Source organism: Pan troglodytes, chromosome 3 (assembly GCF_028858775.2).
Source record: "Pan troglodytes isolate AG18354 chromosome 3, NHGRI_mPanTro3-v2.0_pri, whole genome shotgun sequence".
Classification (NCBI taxonomy): Eukaryota; Metazoa; Chordata; class Mammalia; order Primates; family Hominidae; genus Pan; species Pan troglodytes.
The window spans coordinates 8,252,875-8,275,177 of NC_072401.2; the positions used below are offsets into that span (position 1 = coordinate 8,252,875).

Sequence of the window (22,303 nt, forward strand, 5' to 3'; positions counted from 1 at the left end):
ATAATAATACCTAACACACAGGACTGCTGTGTAATTAAAGGACAAAAAACATTAAGTACTATCAGAGTTCAAAGGAAGAAAAATTAATTCTAGCTTGGATGTCAGAGCAGGGATCATGTAAAGGAAGTGAGTATTTCAAGTCTTGAAGGATGGAGAAGATTTAAGGAGGCAGAAGTGTGGAGACGATGTCCCAGATGGAGATAAGAACAGAGGCAAAGAAGATGAAGAGACGAGAAAGTATAAATTCTAAGTGCAGCTCTCAGGCTGGGCTTCAGAACAGGGCTTAGGCAACAAGCTGGAGTGCAAGGTTGATGACAGGAATGGAAAACACTGAAACCCAAACTTGCATATCATGCCCAGATCATGAGCCTTGAATGCCAAGCCGGGGAACCTGTCCTTGATCTTAACAATGAAAAATCACTGGGCCGGGGCGGCGGCTCATGCCTGTAATCCCAGCGCTTTCAGAGGCTGAGGTGAGAGGACTGCTTGAGGCCAGGAGTTTGAAACCACTCTGGACAACACAGCAAGACCCTGTCCTTACAAAAAAATTTAAAAATTAGCTAGGCATGGTAGCACACCTGTAGTCCCAGCTACTCAGGAGCTACTCAAGAGGCTGGGGCAGGAGGATCACTTGAGCCCAGGAATTTAGGGTTACAGTGAGCTATGATGGCACTCCTGCATTCCAGCCTGAGCAACAGAGCAAGGACATGTCTCAAAAATAAAATAAAATGAAAAAAAAAATCACTAAGAATTTGTACAGACATAAAGCAGAAAATCATACCATATATCATTTAATCCAGATATATAAGGTAAATGAGAGAGGGAAAAGAGAAATTAGGAAGCTATTATAAGAAGACAAGACTCAATTAAGACATAAGCAAAGGCCCTGGGCTCACAGCACTATCTTTATATAAAGGAATGGACTACCACATTTATTTTCATGGCATCACCGACTTAAATACAGGCTATAGTATTCTGGAACCATCTCTGTATCAGTCAGCTCAGATGGCCATAATACCATAGGCAAATACCATAGGCTGTGTGGCTTAAACGTTAGTTTATTTGCCACAGCTCTGGAGGCTGGAAGTCCAAGATCAAGGTGTCGGCCAACTCACTTCCAGGACAAGGACCTCTTCCTGGCTTGCAGAGAGCCACCTTTCTTCTTTTCCTCACACCAGGGCAGTAGGAGCTCTCTGCTTTCTCCTCTTCTTTTTTATTTGAGATGGAGTCTCGCTCTGTCACCAGGCTGGAGTACAGTGGCACGATCTTGGCTCACTGCAACCTCCGACTCCCTAGTTCAAGCAATTCTCCTGCCTCAGCCTCCCAAGTAGCTGGGATTACAGGCACATGCCACCACGCCCAACTAATTTTTGTATTTTTAGTAGAAACAGGGTTTCAGGATGGCCTCAATCTCCTGACCTTGTGATCTGCCCATCTCGGCCTCCCAAAGTGCTGGGATTACAAGTGTGAGCCACCGCACCCGGCCTGGTTTCTCTTCTTCTAAGGACACTAATCCTGTCAGACCAGGGCCCACGCTCATGACCTCATCTAACCCTAATCACCTCCCAAAGGTCCCATCCCCTAATACCATCACACTGGGGGTGAGGGCTCCAGTACGAGAATCTGGGGGAGACATAAACATTCAGTTTATAACAATGTCTTTTCAATCCTGTTAAACAAACAACCAAATGAGCAGGAGAAAAGGTACCTTATATGCAAACAAGTCAGTACTTTTTATATTTCTGCTAACACATTAAGGTCAATTTTAAATGTCTGATAGCAACAGTCAGAAGCAGAGATAAATGAAAGTTAGTGATGCTGCATTTTAGGCCCACATTTAGTTGTCTTTCAATGACATTGTGGCAGAAAGAATACTGCTTTCTATTCCTGGTTTTGCCACCAAAAAAGCTGGAACGTTTCCCTGTAGTTCCGTTTATCTTTAAAATCACTGGGCTGACCTAGCAAACCTCCAAGGTCCCTTCCATTCACAAATTCCACAAATAACTTCCTACCAACAAAGGTTACACAAATAAACTACACTGATGAAGTGGAAAAGCTAACACTAACAAACAATGAGATGCACAAAAGACAAGATGTATAGAGAACTGGATCAACCACATACTGGTGGACGATGAGCCAGCGGTGGATCAAAACAGATTCCCTAACGATAGACAGACAGGCAATGGCGCCTAGGTACTATTGTTGGAGATTTCCTATTTTAAATCTTCAAGATAAATGGCCCAGTTGTTTCTATTCATTCTGATTAAATGTGAACGTGAAAACTGCTTCCAGGGGACATAGACATCTAAAAAAATTCCCAGTGTATCCAATTTGTCATTTGATATTTTTACTGACAAGAAAAATGAGGGACTGAATATCCAAACAGACCATGCCTGACCATGTGTATAAAGACAGAACTCAGACCACAACCTGCAGCTGCCGGCCCAGGAAACCAGCCCCCTATCTACAGTAAACAGCCAGGAGGCCAGCCAGGCTAGCACATCAGACAGGAAGCCAGACTGTTCTCTCTCCACAACCCAGAAAGCTAAATGACAACTCTGTCCCACATGGCCAGGACTTGACTCAAAACTAACAGCCACCCTAATTTTGGCCCCTGTTTCCCAGTTAGGATCATTCAGAGAAAGCCAAATACGCCCCTAACCAATCACACAGGACACCCCACTTCTGCAGAGCCGCCTCCAGCCCCCACAACAGCCTCCACCAGGAGCCCTTCTTTTCCATCCTGAAGCTTCCCCACTCCTCATCTGCCATTCACTTGCACGTGAGTCTCTGCCACATGCAAGTGACGACACCAACTCCCTTGCCACAGCAGCTCTGAGAAAGTCAACTCTGCCTGTCCTCATATGGGCGGCCTTCCTTTATTTCCCCCAAAGAATAAGTCTTAAATGAGGGGCTTCTCTCTGTATGACCAAGCTATAGAATTCAGAAGCCCAGCGTGGCAGATTCCAAGCCTGGAGAGACCATATACCCCTCAGGTCCTCTTTCCACAAAACGCGGCTTCCTTGAGTTCTTCAGTCACTCCCCACCAACCAGGGAAGGAGCCACATGTTACGGAAAGATCAAGGGCCTTGAAGTCAAACTTCTGAGTTCATCCAGTACTTCATCCTTCCACTTAAGCAATTACGTGGCCTTGGCTGGGCATGGTGGCTCACACCTGTAATCCCAGCACTTTGGGAGGCCGAGTCAGGCGGATTACCTGAGGTTGGGAGTTCAAGACCAGCCTGACGAACAAGGAAAAACTCCGTCCCTACTAAAAATACAAAATTAGCCAGGCGTGGTGGCGCATGCCTGTAATCCCAGCTACTCCGCAGGCTGAGGCAGGAGAATCGCTTGAACCTGGGAAGCAGAGGTTGTGGTGAGCGGAGATCGCGCCCATGCACTCCAGCCTAGGCAATAGGAGCAAAACTCTGTCTCAAAAAAAAAAAAAAAAAAAAAGAAAGAAAGAAATGATGTGAACTTGGACAATTTTCTTAACTTCTGTAAGCCTCTATCTTCATCTTTAACAAAATAATTTTACCTCCAAGATTGCATTAAATGGGATCCCACATGTAAAATAGCTGACTAATATTAGCTGCCCAACAGCTGTGAGTTCCTACTGCCGCCCCACTTTACCCCGAGGGAGAAGCGCAAGATGTCCAGAAAAAGACTGTTGATCCCTACACCTTAGCATCCTGTGTTCACACAAGGCACAGTGGCATCCAGACTTACCGGGGTCACCCAAATACAAGACATGTTTTGATTTTTCAACTTAGGTACACATGGCTTCTAATGCTCACAATATATGATCCATAATTAAGAGGAGATTCTCCTACACTACCCCACAGTTCTATTTTAGCAGACTTACATGTGCCATAATATCTAACTCTCTTAAGCCCTCTTCAGTATCAAAAACAAAACTTTAATCCGTAATGCAGTTATCAGCAGTAAAAGTGGAAAAGGTACCTATGAGTCAAAATGAACCTCTGCCGTGCCCCACCCCATCCTACAAAAAGCTGTTCAGGAGTATTTGGGCTGGTTATGAGAATGCTGTTTGTATTCCCAGGGACGGACAAATGCCTACCGTGGTTAGAAGACGCACTGCTCAGCCTCCAGGGTAGAAAGTTCCCCACACCCTCTACCCAAGGAGGAGAGAAGCAAATGGGGTGGCCAGGTTCCAGGACGTGGACTATTTAGAGTGTAGTTTCTGCAGTCCAGGACACTGCCATGAGTGAAGCTCTTCCTTCCTCCTTTTCCACCCAAGTGGCCAAGGTCCTATGGCTGCTGTAGGGCCTCTTCCCTAGAATGAGTCAGCCCAGCCATTCCCCTTCCCCTTCTTTCTTTTTTTTTTTTTTTGAGACGGAGTCTCACTGTGTCGCCCAAGCTGGAGTGCAGGGGCACACTATTAGCTCACTGCAACCTCCGCCTCCTGGTTCAAGTGACTCTCCCGCCTCAGCCTCCCAAGTACCTGGGATTACAGGCGCCCACCACCATGCCCAGCTAATTTTTGCATTTTTAGTAGAGAAGGGGTTTCAACTTGTTGGCCAGGCTGGTCTCAAACTCCCGACCTCAGGTGATGCACCTGCCTCAGCCTCCCAAAGTGCTGAGTCAGCCCAGCCATCCTGACCTTTTGTCCTGGCAAAATTACTCCCTTCCACATCTACCTTCCAAGTAGCTCAATCAGAGATGTGGCCTTGGGGCAGGCTTGAAGAATCCCTGTTTTTGGTCCTCAAGAGGTCCTACCAGGGTTTGGGACAATTCCAAGACTTGTGTTCTTAAAGGGGAAAGAAACCTCACATACACAGCTCTAGCAGAGCTCAGGTGAGCCCACATCAGACGCAAGGCTTGGGAGGCAGCCCTAAGGTTTGGGTGTGCCATCTATGATAACAGCTAAGAGCTCCGAAGCCAGCTGTCCGGGTTCAAACCTCAATTCCAACAGCACTGGCTGTGTGATGTTGGACAACGTCCCCAGCCTCTCTGTGGTTCAGTTTCTTCGCTGTAAAAGGATCACAATAATAGAGCTCCTCTAAAAATTAGGTGAATTAGTGCATATAAGGCATTCAGAACAATGCCCGGCACATGGAGGAGTTCAACAGACACGTATTGAACACAGTAACTTAGCAATTAGTAAATACACTCACACAGGCCAGGCGCGGTGGCTCACGCCTGTAATTCCAAAACTTTGGGAGGCCGAGGCAGGAGGATCACTTGAGCCCAGGAGTTTGAGACCAGTGTGGGCAACACAGCAATATTCCATCTCTAAAAATTTGTTTGTGTAACATATATGTATATATACACTCATATATTCACAGTGTATTTATAATATACAAAAGAGCTGGAATACAGACTTAACTATGCAGAATGGTTACTTCTAGAGAAGGGGGGGATACAAGTTTCAGCTTTTTACCCCACACATATATTCTTGTATCATCTGAAATATTTAATCCAATGTGTATGTATAAAGTTGCCCCAAACACATAGCAGAACAATGTAATTTTGGCTCAAAAATCTTCAAATCATGATGGAATTGTTCTGTGAAAGTCAAGTCATAGAGATGAAAAGCCTCCCTCTGGCCTAAATGCTCTTTCATATGATCTATATTATACAAACCAATGCAGATACCCCAATCATGATAAGAATTTTCAGTCCCTTTACAAACTAGATGATAGTTAAAGTTACTAGGCAAGAACATGGATCCAGTTCTGCTTCAAAGCCCAATGTTCCTCACGTAATAGCAATGCATTCTTCAACCGGTGCCTTTGGCTAAATGTAAACTGCCCCAACCCCACTCCAGCACAGCGACCTGACCTCTCTATTTTACACAACTCAATGAGGCCTGGGAGAAAGCAGGTGCAAATTTCACTTACTCAACAACAACAAATCCCACCTGATTCCTCCGCTGAGCTAGTTCTCAAGTCATCTTTTTCTAAGCTCTTTCATTCAGCTCTACCACACGTACCCAGGCTGGGTAAAATACTTTACCAGGTTTTGTTTTTTTGGTTTTTTTTTGAGACAGAGTCTCTCTCTGTCGCCCAGGCTGGACTGCAGTGACGCCATCTCGGCTCACTGCAACCTCCACCTCCCAGGTTCAAGCGATTCTCCTGCTTCAGCCTCCCAAGTAGCTGGGACTACAGGCATGCGCCACCACACCCAGCTAATTTTTGTGTTTTTAGTAAAGATGGGGTTTCACCATATTGGCCAGGCTGGTCTCAAACTCCTGACCTCGTGATTCGCCCACCTTGGCCTCCCAAAGTGCTGGGATTACAGGCGTGAGCCACCACGCCTGGCCTACTTTACCAGTTTTATTCCTGAATTAAACCTGTTATTACTATCAATAATGTCAATCAGTGCCATTTCATTTGCCATATGCCACACACATACAAAGCACTTCATACTCGTCCCACCTGTCTGCCCTCCTGCAATGGCCACAGTGTTCCCCATCTTACATGAGGGGCACAGAGAAAGACAATGACTTCTCCAAGGTTCTGTAATTCACAATCAGTGGCAGAGCCAGCATGCCCAGCCAGGTCTGGCCAAGGCCTGTGTTTCAGCCACAGCACCTGGTTGCTGCCCCTAAGGCTCAATGGGCAAGTAACATATCACTCCGATCGCAGAGGCTTCGGAAATGCCTTCCACCGTGGTACAAAGGATGGTTTGCTCTCAGGAGAGGAGGCAGGGGTGGGAATCAGCACACGGTTCTGCTACATTTCTCATGCAGGGCACAGACTAAGTATTTTGTGCCTTGCTTTGCAGGTGAAATGTCTCCTGCCCCCTGTACAACAGCTTTCTCTGTCCTCTCCACATAAAAGTACAACTGAGTTCGTCAGGAGCAGGCAATGATCACTGCCCTGTGCCACAGCTGACTGATGTCCAAACAGGTGGACACGCAGGCTCTTCTTTTACGGCCCAGGCCGCCCCCATCTGCTAAGCATCAAAAACTACACACAGAATTTGCAGAACATTAATGACATGGAGGTGACTGCTTTTTCTCTGTTGAAAACTTACTGCACTGTCCTAAAAAACAAAGAGAATTCAGGAAAAGCTGAACATTTGGGGCTGGCTGGCTGTAATCTTCAGCTGCTGAAAAAGCCTCAGCTGCTCGGTTCCACTGTGGAAATCCAACTCCTCCCTCAAAGTCCAACTCAAATACACCTCCTCTGTGATGCCTGCCCCCCTTCCTCCCTTCCAGAAGCACGTGCTCCCTCTGCACTCCCACGGCATTCTATCTGCACCTCTGGAGCCACACTGTCCCAGCCTACAGTCAGCTCAGTGCACAGCTGCCTCTTCCTGTGTGTACCTGCAGGCCCCACCTGGGCTGGAATGCTGCCTTCTTCACCACACAGAGGCGGCACTCAGGAACTACTGAATGAGGGAGGGAGTGGATGAGGAAGATCAGCCAAGGGCTACAGGGAGTGGCCTGCAGCTCACAGCAGGAACAGCCCCTGCCCTGCCAATCCGGAGGTGCTGGCTCTGTTCTCAGCAGGACCGCTAAAAGCTCCGTTATAATAGCTTCAGGCCACAACGGTCAACTTGGTGTCAGGACCTAGACACACCAAAAATCCAAACAAATAAAGAGGCCATGTATGCAGCATGCTGGTTAAAAGCACAGGCTTCGGAGTCAGCTTGAATTCTTATTATGTGACCTTGAGCAAGTTACTCAATGCATCAATCTCATTTTGTCACCGGCAAAATGAGGACATTATCTGCCACACAGTGTTGCTGAAAAAGTAAGAGAGGTGACACACAAAGTGCTTGGCACTTACTTACTCTTACTGGTTTATTACAAAGAATAGAACACGGGAACAGCCAAATGCAAGAGACGCACAGGGCACACCACGGGGCAGGGAGGTCGGGGCTCCCATGCCCCTGGGAGTGCCACCTCCCCAGCACCAAATGAGTTTGCCAAACCAGAAGCTCTCCAAACCCAATATTTAGAGGGTTTTATGGAGTTTTCATAACATAGACATGATTAAGTCATTGGCCACCGGTGGCTAGCTCAATCTCCAGCCCGTCTCGTCTCCCCTCCCCAGAGGTAGGGGTAGGGCTGGTATGTCCAACTCTTTAATCATACCTCGGTCTTTCTGGCAACCAGCCCTAATCCTGAACCTGTCTAGGGGCCCAAAGCCACCTGTCATCTCATTGTCATACAAAAGACACTCCTATCACTCCAGAGATTCCAAAAGTCTTAGAAGCTCTTGTGTCAGGAATTGAAACCTAAGACCAAATATTATAACCAATGATGTTCCTATCAGGAAATTACAAGGGTTTTAGAAGCTCTGGGCCAAAAACCAGGAAGAATACTAAATATATACACTATTGTACTATGTATCCCACTATCACAATAATTTCTTTTGAGACAGAGTCTACCTCTGTTGCCCAGGCTGGAGTGCAGTGGTGCGATCTCAGCTTACGGTGCGATCTCAGCTCACTGCAACCTCCACCTCCCAGGTTCAAGCAATTCTTGTGCCTCACCCTCCTGAGTAGCTGAGACTACAGGTGTGCAACACTACAACTGACTAACTTTTGTATTTTTTAGTAGAGACGAGGTTTCACTGTGTTGGCCAGGCTGGCCTCCAACTCCTGGCCTCAAGTGATCTGCCTGCCTCGGCCTCCCAAAAACCTGGGATAAGTCATGAGCTACCATGCCTGGCCTCACTATCACAATAATTATACTGAGAGGATAGGGGAGAAAAACGTGGGCAACAGGAGGAGGGGGGAGGGTAAGCCACCTGAATCCTTGTCTTCCACAGGACATCTCCCTGTCTTTCACACAATCTAGAAGAATGAGCTAAAACATAAACGCAGTAACCTCCAAGGAACAGGGAGCAGGGTGGAGAAGGGTAAGGTAGGGGATTGCTGGGTTTTGTTCTAGGCCTTGTTAATTTCCGACTCTTAGAACTGTATGCCTGCACACCTTTGCTAAAAAGGAGTATTTAATTTTTAAACAAAATCTGATACTTGACCAACAAGAATAGTATATTAAGTGATATGGTTTTTTGTTTTTGTTTTTCAGAGAGAGGGTCTTGCTCTGTTGCTCGGGCTGGAGTGCTGTGGTGCAATTCTAGCTTACTGCAGCCTCAAATTATTGGGATCAGGTGATCAACCTCCTGAGTGGCTAGAATCACAGGTGTGCACCACCACGCCCAGCATTTTTTTTTTTTTTTGGTAGAGGTGGAGGTCTCGCTATGTTGCCTAGGATGGTCTTGAACTGCCGACCTCAGTGGATCCTACTGCCTCAGCCTCCCTAAGTGCTGGGATTACAGGTGTGAGCCACCACACCAGGCCCAAGTGGTGTGTTCTAAAATTTTTTGGAATGCAACCACTTTGAAAATGTATGGAGAGCTATAAATCGTCTCCCTATAAACACACATGGATGCATATACACAAAATTTTTGCACAGGATTTTGAGGAGTTCATAAATTTCTGAAAGTCAGGTTAAAAACCTTAGGATTATAGATTCTGGTTTGTCTTTTTTTTTTTTTTTTTTTTTTTTTTGAGACGGAGTCTCACTTTGTCGCCCAGGCTGGAGTGCAGTGGTGCGATCTTGGCTCACTGCAAGCTCCACCTCCAGGGTCCACGCCATTCTCCTGCCTCAGCCTCCTGAGTAGCTGGGACTACAGGCACCCGCCACCATGCCCGGCTAATTTTTTGTATTTTTAGTAGAGATGGGGTTTCACCATAACCAGGATGGTCTCGATCTCCTGACCTCATGATCCGCCCTCCTAGGCCTCCCAAAGTCTTGGATTACAGGCGTGAGCCACCGCGCCTGGCCCTAGATTCTGGTTTCTTAAAGGAAATGTATTTCAAGTCAGAGCTTGTCATTTATTGCACAGGAAAAAAAACTTCATTAAAAAAAATCAAAAACACCCACATGATAAAACGAGGTCCTGCTTGGTTTTAAACTACTTGGTGACCACCATCAGTTGTTTTCTTGACCACAGGATGCACCTAATTCCTAACTATTAATAAAGGTACAAACATTGTTTATTGGGCTTTTTGCTTCAGCCTTGAAACAATCAGATTCTCTAAAACTCAGGAATGTGAATCGCTGTTGGGTTGATTCAGCTGTTTCCATTCTAGAAATGGACCTGGAATCATGTACTTTTCACCCCATGAAGAGTTCTTTGTGTAAAACTTGAAAAGGCAAGGTCCCAAATTCCCCATATGGGTGTTTCTTCCAATAGAGGAATTACTCTAATGACTTCTTAGCAAAACTTATGTAATCAGGGCAGGCCATCAAAATACTCCAAAACACAAAGTTTAGCTCCATTTCTGAAGGACCTGTCTCCACTGCTATAAACCTCACCAACAGCCTCACATCAAGTCAGAGGAACAGATTTTCCATTTAAGAAGGATCTTCATGGCAGTGGCTCATGCCTGTAATCCCAGCATTTTGGAAGGCCAAGGCCGGCGGATCACAAGGTCAGGAGTTTGTGACCAGCCTGGCCAACACAGTGAAACCCCGTCTCTACTAAAAATACAAAAATTAGCCAGGCTTGCTGGCACGTGCCTGTAGTCCCAGCTACTCAGGAGGCTGAGGCAGGAGAATCCCTTGAACCCGGGAGGTGGAAGTTGTGGTGAGCCGAGATCGCGCCACTGCACTCCAGCCTGGGCAACAGAGCGAGACTCCCTCTCAAAAAAAAAAAAAAAAAGTGGGGGGGATCTTCATGTTCCTGACGATTTGCGAAAAAAAAATTGGTATCTGTTAACCAGAGGCATTGAAAACCACCTCCCAGGCTGCTGTAGTAAGTGGATTGGTAACCGCGGTGGGAGATTCTAACCCCCGAGACCTGTGACTACGTCACACTGCATGGCCAAAGGGCTTTGCCACAGGCCTTAGGAAGAGTATCCTGGGCTAACCAGGGAGGTCCAATCTAATCCCATGAGCCTTTAAGAGCACAGAACTGGCCGGGCACGGTGGCTCACGCCTGTAATCACAGCACTTTGGGAGGCCAAGTTGGGCGGATCACGAGGTCAAGAGATCGAGACCATCCTGGCCAACATGGTGAAACCCCATCTCTACTAAAAATACAAAAATTAGTCGGGCACGGTGGCAAGCACCTGTAATCCCAGCTACTCAGGAGGCTGAGGCAGGAGAATCACTTGAACCATGGAGGCGGAGGTTGCAGTGAGCTGAGATCACACCACTGCACTCCAGCCTGGGCAACAGTGCGAGACTCCGTCTCAAAAAAAATATTTTTAAAAAGGGCATAGAACTTTCTCTAAGTGAAGAAGAGAAATGCGCCCAGGGGAATTGGAGGGCCTGACCAGGTCCCTGGCCTAGCTAGTCCTGAGCTGATGGGACCACATGCAAAGACCAGATAGAGGCCTCAGGAGCTGAGGGCAGCCCCCAACAGATGGCCAGCAAGGGGACACCTCAGTCCTGCAACCACAAGGAACTATATTTGGCCAAAAGCGCTTGGAAACAATTCTCCAGTGAGGAATGCAGCCCAGCCCACATGGTGATTTTTGCCCAGTGACACCCACGTCAGACTTCTACCCCACAGAACTGTGAGATGATACAATTTCAATTATTTTAAGCCACTAAATTTGTGGAAATGTGTTAAAGCAGCAACAGAAATGAATATAGTGATTTACGTGGAAATCCCTAGCGGAGTGTCTGGCACGGTGTTGACATCTGACAAGCGTTTCCTGATTTCCTTACATCCAAAGGCAGGGCTGGCCACACTCCATCCAAAACAACAGATGATAGGCTTGTTCTGACAGAACAGATACAGTGAATTATAAATGGCCCAGAACACCTACAAATTTTAGGTTTCAGGTAAGTGATTGCCTTTCCTTTCACTTAGAAACCTCCCAATGCTTGTCTTACTGATAAACTCTAAGTACCACACAGAAGACTAAACACCAGACTAACCCGGCTTCCAGATGCCCCGAGGGAGCCCAACCCAGCACTCACTCTGCTGCACTGAAATGATGTCCAGGTTGGTTTTTCCCACTGGACCACGAACTCCAGCTCTCCACGTGTGAGTCACGAGTCCCACTTGTGCATCTCTGCTTCTAGAACGGTGCTCCTGCACTTCACAGGAAATCTGTATCCGTGTTTGTCAACACTATATATGACAGTATAACTTAGTATCTGCACAGAAAACATAAATTCTTTGAGGACCAGGGCCGGGTTTATTAGCCTTTGTACTCCCACTGCCACTGTCTGGGATATCAGAGGCACTCAGTAGAAGTTGGTGAAGAGAAAGAAAAGGCAGAGGAGAGAGAGGAAAGCAGGCCCGACACCGCACACACAGCTTCTGAGGTGGATGGAAGAGAGGCAGGTGCAGAGAAACTTCCTGGGTGCTGGACTGGGGTTCACTGTGATGCTGCTGCTGGATTTCAAATGTCAAAATGTGATGCTTTGCTGACCTTGACCTCTGACTGCCCTTTAGTTTTCCCAGCCTCAAGACACGGCACTTAGAAACTGCAATGTCAAGAAATTATGCTTCGCTAAAGCATGGGAATGTTATTTACGTGGACATTCATTACTTCATTTTTTACGCGGGAATGTAAATAATTGAAGAGATTGTTAAAGACTAAATCATGCACATTCAATACCTTTGCAAAATATTAATGATAACTGAAACACAAATTTGATGTTCCCCAAAAATGCTAAAATATAAAACAATACTGGCCAATTAAAGATAGAAAACAACCCTAATCAAGCTCCCCAACAGACACATTAAGACTTCTCTGTACATTAAACATTTGGGATTTCAAAGGAAAACCCAGATTCATTCCATTCTTAATGGGGTTTTTTTTTTTAATCTTAGGTAATACAATATTTTATTTAAAATTTACAAAATTCCATTACATTCATGATTTCATTTGATCCTCAAAACAATCTCCTGAGTTAGGCAGAACAGGTGTTACTAACAATTAACTCCATTTTACAGGTAAGGGAACTGAAGTTCAGAAAAGCACTTGGACTTAACAAAAGCTTTAGTAGGGCCACATATCGAATTCCAGTCCTCTGCTAAAAAGAACTAAAGTTATCTTTTACATTTTATTCAAACTTACATCCTGTCAATATCCAAAACTGTTTTGAGGTAGCCTGAAATAACAGACACCTATACAATAAAAACATTAAAATGAAAAACAGAGAAAATAAAACAGCAGGTGACATGGGAGAGAGATGAAGGTAGACAGCAAAGACTTGAGACTTATAATCTAAGAAAACTTCATCTCTGACCTTCCAGTTCCAGGCAGATAATACTAAAGGGAACAAGATGGCTTACAGACTCATAAGCTGACAAAAGAGAAGTCGCATCAGTTCTTACTATGAAACACTCCTAGCAGCCACAGCAAATCTCAAGGATACCATACCAATGGCATCAAAGCAAGGGTATACTTCAGTGACAGAGTGAATTAAGGTCCCTGTTTGGGACCCCGGCCAGGGCTACAGAAAAGAACTCTGAAATGCAGAGCTCAAAAATATATCCTCTGTGTTCTCCATACCCATGCATCCCCTCCCTTTCATTTAATCCACATAAAAATCAAGCCTGCTGTAAATGAAAAACACCTCGACACAGAAGCAGCATTAACTAGTTAAGTTTTATTAAAACATTAATAAAATCTAGAAAACCATAAAGAAAATCTGGTCGCATTTTGAAGCCCTCTCCTAAGATCAGATTCCCCAAAAGAACAAAGTACATGGAGCATATAACAAAGAACTTTTCCTAAATTAAGAATGCAAATCAAAATACAGGCAAAATCCTACTGAGTGAAGCAAAAATTGTAATTCAGTAGCTCACGACTTGACCAAATGGCTATTTTTAATCCCTATAATCATCCAAATAACTAGGAATAGCAGAGAAAATTGTGTCTCCTTTCTACAGAGACACGTGGCTTTAAGAAACTCAGGCACATCCAATTCCCACCTTACCAAACAGATAAATTGGAAAGGAGCTTAATATTTTATTTTTAAATTATTTATTTACCTTTTTATTTTTTACAGAAAGGGTTTCACTCCGTCACCCAGACTGGAGTGCAGTAGCATGATTATAGCTCACTGCAGTCTCTAATCTTGGGCTCAAGTGATCCTCCTACCTCAGTCTCCCAAAGTGCTGGCATTACAGGTGTAAACCACAGCACCTGGCCTTACTATTTGAAAGAATTAATTACCATATTCCTTAGAACTATAGCTCCTCTATAGGTCATTCAGCATGTGATGCAATTTTTTACAAGCGGTAATTTTTTTTTTTTTTTTTTTGAGATGGAGTCTCACTCTGTCACCCAGGCTGGAGTGCAGTGGTACAATATCGGCTCACTGCAACCTCCGCCTCTCAGGTTCAAGTAATTCTCCTGCCTCAGCTTCCCGAGTAGCTGGGACAACAGGCATGTGCCACCACACCCAGCTAACTTTTTGTATTTTTAGTGGAGATAGGGTTTCACCGTGTTAGCCAGGATGGTCTCCATCTTCTAACCTCGTGATCTGCCTGCCTCGGCCTCCCAAAGCGTTGGGATTACAGGCGTGCGCCACCACACCTGGCCACAAGTGGTAATTTTAAACTAGGCTTCAAACCATTATACAAAGCCAAGTACATCTACTCAAGGCACTCTCAAAATTCCATTTACTCCCATTTTACTCTCCAAAATAAAATGTTAGGTTGAAACATACTTCACATGACACTTAAAAGATCAACAAAATGCTCCTGAAAAAAAGATCTGAGCTCAACAACTCCATTAATGAGAAAAAAACAAACCAATTGGATATAGTGAAGATGTTGCACATAAAACAATTATGAAGAATATGAAAGATATTGCCAAAAAGTTGCTTAAGGTTTCATCATAGATACTTGTCCTTAACTCTGAGATAAAGTATATGCACATGTAACTCAACTTGTTTAAAAGGAAAAAAAGGGGAAGAAGAAAAGGAACTTCCACTTTAGAATCCACATTTTCAAAGGCCTCCGTTATTTATACCATTGCTGGTAAGAGAATTTTTCTCTACTATATTTGCTTGAAAGAATTAAAGGTGTAGGGCCGAAAAGATTCTTAGAAATTATGTAGTTTACGATCCTCAAAGGTGAGAAAAATGAAGCCCAGAAGAGAAGGCCTTCCAGGAAAATTCCAGAGCCGGACGTAGACCCAGTACATTGTTTTGGTTTTTATTTTGAGACGAAGTCTTACTCTATTGCCCAGGCTGGAGTGCAGTGGAGTCATTTCGACTCACTGCAACCTCCGCCTCCTGGATTCAAGCTATTCTCCTGCCTCAGCCTCATGAGTAGCTGCGATTACAGGCACCCACCACCATGCCCGGCTAATTTTTGTATTTTTAGTAGAGACGGGGTTTCACCATGTTGGCCAGGCTGGTCTCGAACTCCTGACCTCAAATGATCCGCCTGCCTCGACCTCCCAAAGTCCTGGCATTACAGGCGTGAGCCACTGCGCCCGGCCGACCTGCTAAGTTTTAATCAAGTACTCTGCACTATGCAACAAACATTAGGAAGTAATAGAAAAAAATTAATCTAAAAACCCTCTGGAGAGTCAAAGAATTGCAGATTTAAAATAGCATGAATACTTGGATTCATGGTATTGAAAAAGGAGCTCGCATTTACCCGCATGTACAAACTGCGCCTGCCCACCTCTATCAGAGCATTTTTCAAGCTGTGCTACAGTTAACCATGTATTACCCAAAGCCAATCTGTCCTGGCAGATCATAAGCTCTTAAAGACCAGGACTTCAGGAGAACAAGCAAAGCTTCAGAGAGAAGGGAGCCACCTAAACAGAGTCCATAGCAATGGGTCGGCAGGAGCTGATGACTGGAGGTGCGGGGTAGAGTGGGGGTCTGGGGCAGCGGAGGGCAGAGAAAGCAAAAGGGCCTGCATGACACGCTAGAGGGCTAGGAGCCACAGCTGCGGTAATTAGCTCAGTTTTGTCTTGTATGCCTGTTACTTAAACACCATCTCTTGTTCAGAAAGAACTTCAGGTTGGGTATTTGGACTCCTTGAGCCTTCTGCTGTTTGTCTCCGGGATCTTTAACTCTCCTAAAAGGGGAAAACTGTCCAGTTCGATTTTGCTTCCTGGGACATAACAGGTTTTTCAAAAGTTTGATGAAAGCATTCACTAAGGAGTGATTCCACTTTCTTTGGTGGCTGAGAAATACAGCGTCTGAGGGGCAGCATCAGGTCTTCCCATCAAGCTGAGGTCGGAGTCTCCCCACCCACGGACCTCACCCTCGCTCTCCCCTCATAAATCTGACCTCTAACTGTAACTGCCTTGGCCTCATTCCGTGGGTGTGGATGCTCCTGCTTGAAACGCATTTTCCAGCCCGCCAAATTCTTGGGAGAGTTTCTTCCACTCTCCAGGCGCTGAGAGCTACAAAGTTCAATCTGGCTTTCCAGATTTTTTTTTTCTTCCCATTACTAACGGAAGAAATCAAGAAGCTCCGGGCAGTAGGGCCCTGCTCCCTCCAATCAGAGCCCAGCCCGGGGCCAGAGCAGGAAGCGCGGCGGTGGGACGCGCGGTGACAGCCCCGCGCCCCCCGGGACCCGCCGGCCAGGGGAGAGGACGGTGCAGCCGCTGCGCGACAGCTACGGGCCCGCGCCTCTCGCTTCCACCCGCCGGGCAGGTGAGAGGATAAATCACGGGGCGGGGCAGTGCGTCCCCACCAACCGCGCCCCCCGCGCACGGACCCCCATTACACTCGCGTCCCAGGCGGGGTCGACCCAGACGAGCCACGGGGCGGCGGAGAGCCCCACTCGCAGGGCGGCCGGGACCCACGCGCGTGGGTCCACGCAGCAACCTATAGGTGACAAAACACTCAGGAAGCCGTCATGCGGGGCCGAGAAAGAGCCCCCATCCAGAGTCACGGACCCCCTCGTCCGAGGGTCCGCGCAGTCCCCTCGGTAAGTCGGACTAAGCAGTCTCGCTACGGGAGAGGGCGGCGGAGCCTCCCACTCTTGGTGACCCGGACCCCGCCCCACGAGTGGGTCTTCGCAGGGCCCCCCTCTGACGCACACGGGGACCAGCCACGCCGCGGGGGCACCGGGCAGGAGCCAGCGCCCGGGTCCACGCAGTCCACTCCGGGCAGACGCGGGGAGCTGGGGAGCAGTGGGGACCGGCCCCCACCCGCAGGACGACCGGGACCCCCGCTCGGGCCCACGCGGCGTCGCAGCAGGCGCGGAGCCCCCGGTGCCACCCGAGGCCGAGACAAAGCCCAGGCGCACGGACCCCGGACCCCGACCCCGGACCCTGCGGAGCCCCGCTCGGAGCCTCCACGCCCGGGGCAGAGACCCCCGCCCGGTCCGGAGACCCTGCCGCCCGTCGCGCCGTCTCACCTCAGACCGCCACCTCGCAGCGCTCGCTCCTCGCCGCGGCGCCTGGGCCGACTGGAGCGCAGCTGAACAGCCGACAGAGCCGCAGCCGCCTTAACAATGGAGCCCCGGGGCGGGGCCGCCGCCGCCTCAGCCCGTGTACCCCGCTCGAGATCCGGCTCGGCTCGCGGAGCTGCAGCCGGCGTGGGGTTGCGGCCCGGACAGACACCACGCAGGCGCACACGGCCCCGCCCGCCGCCCGCCGTCCCGCCCCCAGCGGAGCCGGGCGCCCAGGGCCCGCCCCCCGGCCAATGGGAAGCGAGCTGCGCGGAGTGGGCGGGGCCTGGGGGAACAAAGGGAGGTTGGGCGGGGCGGCGCTGGGACTGGGCTTGAGGGGTCCCGCGGGAGGACCCGCCTTAAGAGCCGGCCCGATCATCGCCTCCTAGAATACCCAGCTCAACGTCTACTTGGAGTCGGCTCTACAGGACGCGCTCATTTCAAACCCAGAGCTCAGGCTTTTAGGGCAGAGAGCGAGAGACAGGCTTGCTTTACAGAAAGGGAAACTGAGGTCCAAGGAATAGGATTGCCTGCCGCTCGAAGAAACGTAATCCCATTCACTCGTTCATCTTGTAGTCATTCAGCAAACATTTGGAAGCATGTATGGTGGGCGTTAGGAGTGAAGTAGGGCCGGGCACGGTGGCTCACACCTGTAATCCCAGCACTTTGGGAGGCCGAGGCAGGCGGATCATTTGAGGTCAGGAGTTCGAAACCAGCCTGGCCAACAAGATGAAACCCCGTCTCTACTAAAAATACAAAAACTTTGCCGATTGTGGTGGCGCGTACCTGTAGTCCCAGTTACTGGGGAGGCTGAGGCAGGAGAATCGCTTGAACCCAGGAGGTGGAGGTTGCAGTGAGCCGAGATCGTGCCACTGCATGCACTCCAGCCTGGGCGACAGAGTGAGACTCTGTCTCCAAAAAAAAAATTTTTTTTTAAAGATGTGAAGTAGAAGCGAACTTAGGCCCTCCCTGAAGGAGCTCGGCCAAGGAGTACCTGAGATGTCTCTGCATCTCTTTAAGGCCTGATAAAGGAACCAGGAGCAAGCAAGCACTAATCACTTCGCTTTCCTGCCTCAGAGCTTTCACGTGTTTGCTGTTCCCCACCTGAAATGCCAAGTACCAGTGTATTTATTTATTTATAGAAATGGGGTCTCCCTATGTTGCCCAGGCTGGTCTCAAACTCCTGGCCTCAAGCTATCATCTCATCTCAGCCTCTCAAAGTGTTGGGATTACAGGCATGAACTACTGTCCCCAACCCTGATCATCTTTAAAACCTCTTTCCTCATCTTATTTGAGCTTCCTGCATCATGTGACCCCCACACACTTGGTTTTTCTGTACCTCCATAGCTGCTCCTCTGTGGGTCGCAGGGACCCACCCCCTTCTCTGCCCAACTTGTACATGTCTGGGCTCAGGCCAAATGCCCTTCCATTCGCAGTGGGCACTGCTACAGGAAATCTCATGCCCTTCCGGGCTTCACAAACCATCCACATGCTCTGCTGCCTGCCAGAGACATCCATCCAAGTCAGATGCCCAGCCCTGACCTCTCCCAAAGGCCTAGCTGGACACCAGGGAGGCATCTCAAATTTTCTGCGGGCCAAAACAGAGTGCTTTATCAGTGCCCCAGCCTGCTCATCCACATTCTTGTGATTCTCAGTAAACAGCCCCTCCATCCACCTAGCTGCTCAGGTGAAAATCTCAAATCCTCCTCCAGTCCTTCCTCCCCAAACCTCTCACGCAGCCCTCTGCCTTCCTAGGACGCTGAGCACCCCTCACTCCCAGCGCCAGCTGGGGTGCTGTCTGAGTGGCTGCCTCCCACTTGGCATGAAGTGTGACCTCTCGCCCAGTGCAGTGACTCACGCCTGTAATCCCAGCACTTTGGGAGGCCAAGGGGGGCAGATCACTTGAGGCCAGGAGTCTGGGACCAGCCTGGCCAATATGGTGAAACTAAAATACAACAATTAGCCAGGCATGGTAACGCGTGCCTATAATCCCAGCTACCCAGGAGGCTGAGGCAGGAAAATTGCTTGAACCTAGGAGGCGGAGGTTGCAGTGAGCCAAAGTCACGCCACTGCACTCCAGCCTGGGCAACAGAGCGAGACTCTATCACAAGTTAAAAAAAAAAAAAAGAAGTGTGACCTCTCTAAGGCAAGGCAGTGTCCCACTCTGATTCACTTCCATGTGCAAAACAGGACCTGCGCCCTGAAGGCACTCACTCAGGGATGCTGCTGGGATGGGTGGATGCACAGATGAGGTCCTGATGGTGGCTGGGGCTGACCCTATCCCCATCTCCCTTCCCACACACACCTGCACACTCACTCACTTGCACACTCGCACCCACCACTGAAAGCCTGGCCCCTAATCTGATTTGCCTAACAAGGTCCCCCGATGAACATCACATGCTTCCCTACCTCTCCCCAGCTAGGGCCCCACTGTGTTCTGGGATGTACTCAGGGATCAGGAGAACAAAACCTCAGGGAGTGAAAGGACATTCCAGGGTGCAGGCCTCTGCATCCCCCTCCATGCCCTCAGCCCTGCCTAACACACCCTCACCCCTGAACCTGGCCAGCTCCTACCAACCCTTAAAGTCTCACCAAGGTCAGTGGTGGCAGCCACACCCTAAAGTGACTAACCCCCCCTAGTGACCGATGACCTATGCCCTTGCATAATCTTCCTGACCTTGGGTATGAGCAGAACCTGTGACTGGCTTCTAACCCACAGAGCCTCTGGCAAAAGCAATGGATGTCACTGTCACAGTGCATCACCTTTGCACACTAGAGAGAGAGGTTCCACCTGCAGGCCCTGCAGGAGGGAGATGCCGTGCTGAGAAAGGACCTTTGGAGGGGCCCCGTAAGCAAGGAAGCAAAAAGCTGGGCCCTTGCCAAGCGGGTCCAAGGAAATGAATTCTGCCAATAACCTCAGTGGACCTGGAAATGGATTCTGCCCTGGTTGAGCCGAGGATGTAGCCCAGCTCCTTAGCGTGAGACCCCAAGCAGAGGACCTGCTAAAATGTGCTCAACTCCTAGCTTGCCAAAACTGGGTTAAATGTGTGTGTTGTTTTAAGCTTCTAAGTTTTTAGTTATTGCCTATGAAAGTGTTAAAATATAAGACAATAACGTAGGTCCCCTCCCCATCACACACTTTCTTCTTTCTGGCATTCATCACACCTATACTTATTGATTTAAAATCTGCCTCTTGGCTGGGCGTGGTGGCTCAGGAGTTCCAGACCAGCCTGGCCAACATGTTGAAACCCCATCTCTACTAAAAATACAAAAATTAGCTAGGCATGGTGGTGCATGCCTGTAATCCCAGCTACTCGAGAGGCCGAGGCAGGAGAATTACTTGAACCTAGGAGGCAGAGGTTGCAGTGAGCCAAGATTGCACCATTGCACTCCAGCCTGAGTAACAAGAACAAAACTTTGTCTCCAAAAAAAAAAAACAAATTGTCTCTTGCATGAAGGCCCCATGAGAAGAAAAATGAAAACTCTTACTCATAACAGTGCCCCAAATGCCCAGCACAGTGAAGTTCTAGGGCAGTTGGTCAATGGTGGATGCTGCTGGTTGGAGGGCCCAACTGGCCCTGCCAGCTGCCTTCTCCCTGGTCACGTTCCATTATAGAGAACAGAATAGTTTCTTGCCTTTCCAGAGTTCCTCTTAGTGGGGATTGGCCAAGCAACATTGTCCTGCCCAGGGAGATATAAGTGGAAGTTGGCTGACAGGTTTCTAGCCGTGGTATGCTGGGGCTGTTTGAACCAGAACATGAGAGCTGACCGTCCATTGTTCGGGAATTCTGCGAGTTGGTGTTCAACACATTCAGTACTTAAAAATATTAAATAATATAAACTTGCACATTAAAAAATGCATTAGACCGGGTGCAGTGGCCCACGTATGTAATCCCAACACATTGGAAGGCTGAGGCAGGAAGATCACTTGAGCCCAGGAGTTCAAGACCAGCCTAGGCAAAAAAGGAAGACCCTGTCTCTACAAAAAATTTTAAAATTAGCTAGGCGTGGTGGTGTGTGCATGCAACCCTAGCCACTCAGGAGGCTGAGGTGGGAGGATTGCTTGAGCCATCTGTTCAAGGCTCCAATGAGCTATGATAGTGCCACTGCACTCCAACCTGGGTGACAGAGCCAGACCCTGTCTCAGAAATAAATAAACATATTTTATATATTAATAAATATATAATAAATATATATTAATATATACATTTATGTATATAATTATATATTTATACATAAATATGTATTTTTATTTATTTATTTATTTATTTATTTTGAGATGAAGTTTCACTCTTGTTGCCCAGGCTGGAGTGCAATGACGTGATCTGGGCTCACCGCAACCTTCACCTCCCAGGTTCAAGTGATTTTCCTGCCTCAGTCTCTTCAGTAGCTGGGATTACAGGGATGCACCACCACACCTGGCTAATTTTGTATTTTTAGTAGAGATGGGGTTTCTCCATGTTGGTCAGGCTGGTCTCAAGCGCCCGACCTCAGGTGATCTGCCCACCTCGGCCTCCCAAAGTGCTGGGATTACAGGTGTAAGCCACTGTGCCCAGCCTATGTTAGATATTTATATAATTATATATATTAATTTTATAAAATTATATATTAATTTTATATAATTAAATGTAAATATAAATATAAAACAAAGATAATAAATCATCAAAATGCATTATTTCCTGATTATTTTATTCTTACTATGTTCTTAAAGATTTGCATCTCCCGCGTCAGTAGGTGGAAATCCTAAATCATGGTGTGCTGCTGACTTCTCTCTCCAACGCCGTAGTCAGCAATGTCATGCTGGTAGCTTGAAATCAGACATAGTAGGGGAACTTATAAAGAAATTGGCAACTGTTAAAAATCAGGACTTTCCCTCTCCCTCCTCTCCCCCAAAATACCAGCACACCCCTGATTTTGAGGGAAGTTTTTGCTCTCTTGGAAAAGGAAAAGACACAGCAGACGCTGTCTTTTTCTCAGCAGCA

At 47.8% G+C, this 22,303-nt stretch overlaps 2 protein-coding genes across 5 annotated transcripts in view; one reads left to right on the forward strand and one right to left on the reverse strand.

Moving 5' to 3' along the window:
* The window catches only part of AFAP1 (actin filament associated protein 1), a 181,354-nt gene extending 163,823 nt beyond the window's left edge, over positions 1-17,531 (reverse strand). The window contains exon 1 of one of the 4 annotated variants that reach the window (XM_009447331.4): positions 17,289-17,531. The gene's annotated coding sequence lies outside the window, so the exon portion shown is untranslated. Of the gene's footprint in view, positions 1-11,595; positions 11,718-17,288 lie in introns of those variants that run through there. The other 3 variants (XM_009447333.5, XM_016951278.4, XM_063809355.1) reach the window with 3 other exon arrangements.
* On the forward strand, positions 16,715-17,801 carry LOC104005976 (synapsin-1). Its single transcript, XM_024356010.3, is given in 3 exon segments — positions 16,715-16,949; positions 16,951-17,178; positions 17,180-17,801. Coding segments are annotated over 3 exon segments (924 nt in total). The 5' UTR covers positions 16,715-16,784; the 3' UTR covers positions 17,711-17,801.
* Positions 17,802-22,303: the final 4,502 nt, after the last annotated feature.